At 41.8% G+C, this 8,197-nt stretch overlaps 1 protein-coding gene across 3 annotated transcripts in view; it reads right to left on the reverse strand.

The window, feature by feature from the left end:
• Positions 1–8,188, reverse strand: part of SH3YL1 (SH3 and SYLF domain containing 1) — a 48,403-nt gene extending 40,215 nt beyond the window's left edge. For 2 of the 3 annotated variants that reach the window (XM_064447970.1, XM_064447969.1), the window contains exon 1: positions 7,951–8,188. In XM_064447970.1, the coding sequence (XP_064304040.1) occupies positions 7,951–8,173 (223 nt within the window). In that variant the 5' untranslated portion in view covers positions 8,174–8,188. The remainder of the gene's footprint in view (positions 1–7,950) is intronic. The other variant, XM_064447971.1, reaches the window with a different exon arrangement.
• Positions 8,189–8,197: the final 9 nt, after the last annotated feature.

Consider the following 8,197-nt stretch of genomic DNA (forward strand, 5'->3'; position numbering starts at 1 on the left):
ACTAGCAGATTGCCTACAAGGGTCTTAAGGAACTGATGACTTGTTTAAAAAAAAAAAAAACCAAACAAAACACCAAAAAAACCAACCGTGCAAACAACAAGCCTACACCCTGACCTTAATTACAGCTAATACAGTGCTTGACAAAGCCTGGCTGAACTCCCATTTTGCTAAGGTTGCTAAAGCCACAGCAAAAGAAATCTAATATTTTGATCACTGATGAAAGGGGGAGGTTTGGCCCTCCCTCTTAGGCTATGCCACATTCAAGATTTTGTTGACAGAATTAAAGATTAAATGCACAGACAACAGTCAGCATTAAAAAGGCAAATTTTAATGGTTAGTTATATAGCATGGGTACAGCCTCACTCTTACTACCAAATTTTAGATCAATCAGTTTCATAAAACTTTGTCCAAAGGCAAGGGACATTATGCATTTTTCATTTAAAAAAAAAAAACAAAAACAAATAAGTGGAAAATTGCACAAATACGTCAAAGACCATTCAAAACTATTTTTTTAAAGAAGTACATGGAGATTTGCACTATAAGATGGTGATGTTTGGCCCAAAACACAACACAAATAAAATTATTAAAGATTATAATGAAGGTTAGGGAAAAAATCTTGTTCTACTTCTTTTAATCTTTGTATAAACAGACAAAACCATAAGCAGAATTTCTGTGGTATCAAGAACGGTTTAAACTTCTCTTCACCTGCCAAATTGTCCTCTTTCCCCTCAAGCTTACCTTAGGATTTAAACTGTAAAATTCCTTTTCTGAAAACTTGTTTTAATATTGAAACTTCATTGAACAGACATTATAGAAATATCTGCTCTTTAATAAAAATGTTGTACTAAATCTTTAGAAACAAGCAGAATATCTATGTGCAGTTTAGCCCTTCAGTAACATAAGGAATAATCCTGTAGCACTGTCTTCACTATTAGCTTTTAAGAATGCATATATAATTGTCTGTTTTGTATTCAACCAATGCTCAGGAAAGAGGTAACCAGGAGCAATAAGACAATAATATCTATCAGGAGGATATACTGACTGATGGATTTGGAATACCGTGACCAGCAAATGCTCAGCTGGGAGCAAGCTTCATTTGCACTGCTACTTGTTGTTGAAAGAAGATATTGAGCATATGTGAGTCAGCAAACAAACCCCATGGGGGAATATCACACCAAAATTGATTAACTGCTTAATTTGTAAGATGATGAGGCAAGTGCGTCAGCCTCTAATTTACATTCTGACTAACAGTAATAATGTGTTGGCTGAACATTTGGTGAAATTATCTGAGCAAGGTGTAATAAAGAATAAATAAAGCCTTTTTACTTAAAAGCTGTAACTAATTCTGATATAATAAAAATTCTGCTGAATATGAACAGAAGAAATAAAGCACAGTGGTGTTACATGAAGATGAATATCAAAAGTAGAGTTTCAAAGAAGATTGATGATAAAGTGGAGACAAAGCCTCACATACAGATTTCATACATATGTTGCCCATGTATGTATGAGCTTTGAAGTATTTTGGTGAAAAAATTTTTGGGTTTGGGTTTTTTTGATTACAAAAAGAAGAAAAAACAATGACAAATAACTTCAGTGAGCCTCAGACAGTAATTCAATCTTCACATTCACTTCACTAAAAAGTTCAGAAACAGCAGAATACATTAAACCATAGCTGATTTGCAAATACCCATGGTTATAGCAGCAACATCAACACTAAAAAGCTAGTATGAACAGAGAATGTTCAAATTTATATATTAAGAACATTCATAAACATGAGAGCTTGCAGAGTCAAGAAAGGTTAAAGAATAACACCTAAGGAGAAAGAGAAACCTGAAAAGCAAGACAGTGCAGTGTTGGAGAAGAGCCTAAACAAGATATTTCAATTCAGCATTACAATTACAGAGATGAATGTAATTTTGGTTTCACAAACATGTAACACTGTGGTACTGCGGTAGCCGGTTCCAGCCCTGGGATTCATCAGGTACTTGGAATTCCTAGAACAGCGTGCACGACGTGCACTGCAAGCATTTTACCTAGCCCAAGAAAAGGTGAAGTGATTTAGAGTAGTGGATGAAAAGCAGTAGACTATGTTTAACATGTCTCCACCAGTCTCCCTCCATCTACTTGTCCAACACTTGAAGCCAAAGGTAGACAGCAAAGTAGCCCAGGTCAATGAAAAGTCAAGAAAAGATCAGAATAGTCCAAGGAAATAGCAGTTGAACTTGAAAAGGAACCTGAAGGAAAAGGATGGAATAAAATAATGACAATACCCACCCCCTTCAGCTGAGATCCAGCAGGCTCCTGCTGTCAGAGCCTGAGCTCCATACTCCTGGTTTTGGAGCCAACACCAACAAGCAGATACCGTTTTCTTGAGACTCCAAGAAGTATGAAAGAGGAAAGCCTCAGAATGTGCATTTTGATCATCCTGCTGGAAAGCACTAATGGTATGGCAAAAAGGAGTCCAGGAAAGCAGTAGCAGGGAATGAGAAAGTAGCAATTATTGACAGAGAGGTTCATGCCAATCATGTATATTGTAAAATTCTGCCATAGCCACCTGGAAAACAGCAAGGGAGATGAAAGGCAACAGAAAATACATTGGTGTAAGGCAATGAAAGCAAAGTTGAAAAGGCGAAAACAGGGTCTCGCTCTACATTGAGGCCTTACACTAATCTCTTGCATTTCTACCATGCTCCTCATCACTTAGGTTCCTGAAATTTTACCAACTTTCATGCAGTACTGTTCCTCAGCAAGCTTAGTGTGAGTAGTTAGTGCTGTGTCACAGACCGTAAGAGTTGTGGCAGGGTACAAGTACTTCAGCAGGAACCACGTGGCCTTGCAAAGTCACAGCTGAGGTGCACTAAGACTGGAAGGCTCTAATGTGTACCTTCACAACCCTGAAGGTTTTTGAACTGTGAATTAATGTAACTACTCTTTCCTCCTTCCCCGCCCTGGATAACAAGACGTTTACTGGATGGTATTGCATTAAGAAGCTGGTGCTGGCAGTGGTGGGGGAGGAAGAACAGAGCAGAAAGGTTTGCCAAACCTGCAGCCTTCGGCATACAGAAAACAAGGAGTTTGACATATTTTAATGTTTACCTAAATGTTGGAAATATAAGAACAACCAGATTTTTTTTCTTAAATGCTGCATTGGAAGGAAGTGAAATAGTGCTTAAAAATAAAACTGAAAATTAAAAACCACCACTCTTACCCATGATAAAAACAGTCTGTTTTCCCTTGTTTCACCTGCAATAACTTGCTAAATTTAGATGTTGATGACAGCCTGTGCACAGGAAAAATCTCATGAGCATAGTGAAGTTACAACTAAATTCAGCCTTCAAGGACTCAAATATGAAAAAGGAATATCACATCACCATAACAGAAGACAGTGGCTTCTCTAAAAGGAAAATAGCCCAACAATTATATTTCTTAAAGAAGAGAATCTCAGATTTCTATCACTACACAAAGCTAAGATACAATGTTGAGAAACCCAGTCATCTACATTTGGATTTTGGTATGCAAATACACAGTATGAGGACCAATCAAAACCTACAGAATCATAAGTAATAGAGATGAAGAGTGGATTTCCTCCTTTATTCTCATCTCTGCTAGCCCGTACTTTTTGGGTTTGGGGCTTTTTGGGGGATTTGGGGTTTTTTTCAGGGTGTGTGTTTGGTTTGAGGTTTTTTGTTTAGTTTGGTTTTGGGTTTTTTTTAAAATGTATTACTGTGAGTTATGGAAATCACAGTACCTCTGAAGATAACTCTAAGGAAGCCAGTATTATTCGAAGCATGTAACTGTGATAACTCTGAACCTGCAGATGGAAACTGTGCCACCCCCAACCTGCACTTGTGCTACTTTTACTATCAGCCTGTATTACAAGGCAAGTTGCTCTCTGCAGCCTGTGTAAGCACCTAACTTTGGTTTAGTGCTTTCTGCTATGACTTCTTTTTAAAGTAGAAAACTTCTCCTTCCTGGTCAAGGTTTTAGGCTGTTGTCCTCTCAGAACAGGGATTTTGTAAACTCAAGCTTACAGAGATACAAACTGAGATGTTGGCTGATGACCTTTCTGAATACAAAGCAAAATTTATTTGAAATGCAGTAATTACATAAAATAACACACCCAAAAATAAGCTTAGGCTCTGTGCAGGTTATCTAAATAAATTAAATTGTATGAAATGTGATAAAAGTATTTAAGCCTGTTGGGTATGTCAGTGTGAATAGTGGTGTATAGTGTCCAAAAGCACACAAGGTTTTTGGTGAGCTGCCACTGTTGCAAGCTGCCTTTTCAGATTTTGCTACCAGTTATGTACGCACTTGTAGACCATGGGAGCTCTATATTTTTCATATGGAATGTCCATTTTGTTAATTCTAAAAAAACCCACAACATGCAAAAACCCCCATGCCTGAAGTTTCACTGTGTGCATATTTTTTATTACTTTTCTCTACAAAGAAGAAAGGACTTAACTAATCTAAACACAAAGTGCATCACTTGGTTACTTAATGGGATATCAGACCTCAATCCCACTTTGAATTAACTATTTCCTTGAGAAAAGTCAAGGAATTTGAAAAACCCCTGTAACACACAGGGCCACCACATTATCAAAAGCATCTAATGACTTGGTTTGCCAGCAGTTTTTGTACCGAAGTCAGCTTGGAGGAAATTCTAAATAGACATGCTGAATTTTCTCTCACCTCCTTTAGAAGGATGAACTTTCTGATGGGAGTTAGAATATATGATGGTAAAATGATACTGACACAGCTGAAGAAGGCACTTTAAAGAAAAATGTGTTCCCTCTGTACATGCAAGATGTTTCAACTAGGTGATGTCTCCTTACTTCTACGGAACTGCAGCATGTGAAGACAGTTGCTACCTGCCTGAGGCACAGCTGAATCAGAGGATTTGTTCCAAAAAGCACATCAGATATCTGTTCAACTGCATGGGAGGCAGAGCAGTCAAACACCTGGAGCCAAAAGTCTTCAAAAATCCCTGCAACTTTTGGCAATGTCCAGAACAGTAAAATCCTGAGTCCACAGTTCTACAACTGAGTTGCAGCCTTTGCACTAGAAGAAAGGATAAATACAAAGGGCAATGGGGGAGAAATCACTTAGTTTGTACATAGTCAGAAAACAGCATTTTCAAGAATACAGAGGCAGTGGTACACTCCACAAGAACCAAAGGCAGAGTTACCTTAGGGGTTGTTTGAGACTAACAAGTGAACTCTTCCGAGAATTTGTACTACAGGAATTGCAGGCTTTTGCTCAAAACACACCACCACACCTATCCGCTCTGCCATCCAAGCCCTGGGAAACTGTCTACATGAAATCCTTTTAGCAAGTCTTTCATATACGCTTATTGTAATATATTTGATGTGTAAACAGTTGGTACCAAAGGGGTTGGGTACTGCCCACCAAGCCAGATAAGTAGCATGACCGGAGCTAAGTGAGAGCTAGGAATTCAGTTCTGCCTGTCTCTCCTCATGTTAATACAAGAGTTAGTATGATATGTGAAATTTGGACATATGGGTAAAGGGAAAATCCCAAAGGGAGTCCCAACTTTGGCTTGCTAACTCTATTTTAATAATGAAGAATATGCTTCAAGGCAATCCAAGCAACAAGTACATTAATCTTTACACAAGAACACTTTAACTAAAGCAAAGCCATGCTTTTAGGAACAAAATCCTAAAAACCATCTTGTTTATCTTCTCACCAGGGACAGAAGCATAACAAGAACAAAAAAACATGACAGACTACAACCCCAATGTGCACTACATAATAGCCTCATATGCTACAATAAACTAAATGAAAAATTAACAAAATACATAATCCAGCTATTTCCTGCAGAAATTATTTAACGCTTTTATCAGTAAAATTGCCGCTATCATTCTGTCCCTCTCATTTCCCCGTCTCATACATGTCCCAGTTCCCTACATGCACTGGTCAAATCTAAAAAATTACTAATTCCCACAATGAATAATTTCTACAATGAATCACACAAATGTTTCTTCAAACTAAAAGGAATAAAGAACATTAAAAAAAACAGAAAAAAACAAAACCACCCAAGAAGTGCTTGATATTTATTAATCAAGAGTTTGAAGAATTCTACCTAAGGTCTTGGATTATTTTGTTCACAATAGTGTTTCTCTCCCACTAAGTCATACAGCCTACTCTTCAGAGGAGCCTTGCATATTACAGGCTCTTTTACAACATTGTATTGGATATTTTTAAAAAAAAAAAACAACAAAATAGAGGCTTATCACATCAGAAATAGTAATTCTTAGTGGTCAGAAACCTGAAACAAGACAAAGACAACAGTGATGTCTGTTACAGTTCATTTCAAAGGTATGAAGTTGACATTAACTGAAGAGGGTACAGGCTATGACTCTCTTCTGATACTGAGGGCTGAGAGTGCATAACAACGCTTACAATAACAAACCTCTCCACTCCCCCCCCCAAGACATGGAGACATGAAATACTTAATCTCAAAGTTCGAGCTAGGCACATGCCTACATGTAATGCACACATATACAAATACTGTTTTATATGAACTCCAAAATGGTATTTCATAGCACTCATTTCTACGTACAGCATCATTTCCTCCGCCGACCCATAAATGCACAGAAGTGTGGTGGTAGCAGCAGTTTCCTGTACTGACACCTCAAGGCATTCCCCTTCATAGGAAGAATAAAGGCACGCTACACTGCTCAGGTTATATAGCATGGCAGAGCTACATGTGAGAATTACTCAGACTAGTCTCGCCCTTCTCTCCTTTGCCAAGGCCACATCTGATAACTGAGCAGTGCCATGGCCCTGCTCTAGCTCCACCACCTTGCATTCCTGACACCTGCAAGCAGACCTGCGTGACAGCAGAGTGCTGCAGTGCATAAGGAAGGGAATGCTGGATAGAGAATGAATGTTTCTGATTACCAATCATTTCCACTGCAAAACAAAATAAATAAGTACTAAAAAAAATGCAGTTTTCCAACCACATTTACGAGAAAAATGACATACACAGGCCAGCGTATTAAGTTGCATAAAAGGACATGACCAATTTGCTCCATTCTGCAGAAAATATGCTATATGTAAGCTTTTCAGGTTATAATGGTTAATTAGGCATCACTTCCATTTGAGAGCCACAGATGTGGCACAAAATTTAGACTCTGGCATTTTTATTTAACCTCCAAACTGCTGCACTTTGACTGAAAAACAAGGCAAACAAGTCTTAAAAGTAGCAGAGGAACCCAGTCCCAGCCACACCCTGCCCAGCCTGCCGGCAGCCAGCGTTACAAAACCCAGCCAGGTACACAGGGTAGCCCAGTGGATGAAGCCAGATAGAAAAAAAAAAAATACTCAAGCTCTTCTGGAGAGCGAAGAGCGTTGCGTGCTCAGCCTCACCAGCGGCCTGCCAAGGCCAATGCCGCATGCGACGCTTCTTAAATTTCGACTGGGAGGATGCATGAGGGCGTTGGGTTGGCAGTTGGACTTGATGATCTTCGAGGTCTTTTCCAACCTTAACGATTCTATGCACCGCATAGCGCAACATCGGGCGAGAAGGGAAATTAGTGGAAAAGCGAAGCGTGGCTGGCAGCGTGAAGAGCACGTTGGCGGTTTGGGGCGGGAGCCCGGCCGGCTGGCTGGGCACGGACCCGCGGGGGCAGGAGCCCGGCCGGCCCACCCGGGGCTGACCGGCCCCGTACCGCCCGGCGGGCTTCTCCAGCGACGGGGGAGGGAGACGGGCGGCTTCTCCCTCTACCATGCCCGGACAGACGGGCGGACAGACAGACGCCAGCCCGGCCGCCCGGCGGGGGAGGGAGGAGGCGACGGGCAGGGCGGAGCGGAGCGAGCCTCCCCTCAGCGAGGGAAGCCCCGGCGGCGGCTGAGGACGGGAAGAGCCCCCCGCCGCGCTTCCCCCGCTGAGGCGCCCCCCCGGCCGCCCCCCGCGGGGATACTCACTCCTGCCCGCGCCGGGACGTCCCCGCTCCGCCTCGCCTGGCTTCTCCCCGCTTCTCCTCGCCGCCGCACTGGGCCGCACCAGGGCGGCCCCGCCGAGCCGCGCACCTGCCCCAGGTGAGGCGGGCGGGGCCGAGGCGGCAGCCAACCGCCTGCCTGCCTGCCTGCCTGCCTGCCGCCCGCCCGCCGCCCCTGCCCCCTCTCCCCGCCCTCCCCTCCAGTGCATACACTCGTGCTCGGCAGATTTTCA

Source organism: Phalacrocorax carbo, chromosome 3 (genome assembly GCF_963921805.1).
Source record: "Phalacrocorax carbo chromosome 3, bPhaCar2.1, whole genome shotgun sequence".
Taxonomy (NCBI): domain Eukaryota; kingdom Metazoa; phylum Chordata; class Aves; order Suliformes; family Phalacrocoracidae; genus Phalacrocorax; species Phalacrocorax carbo.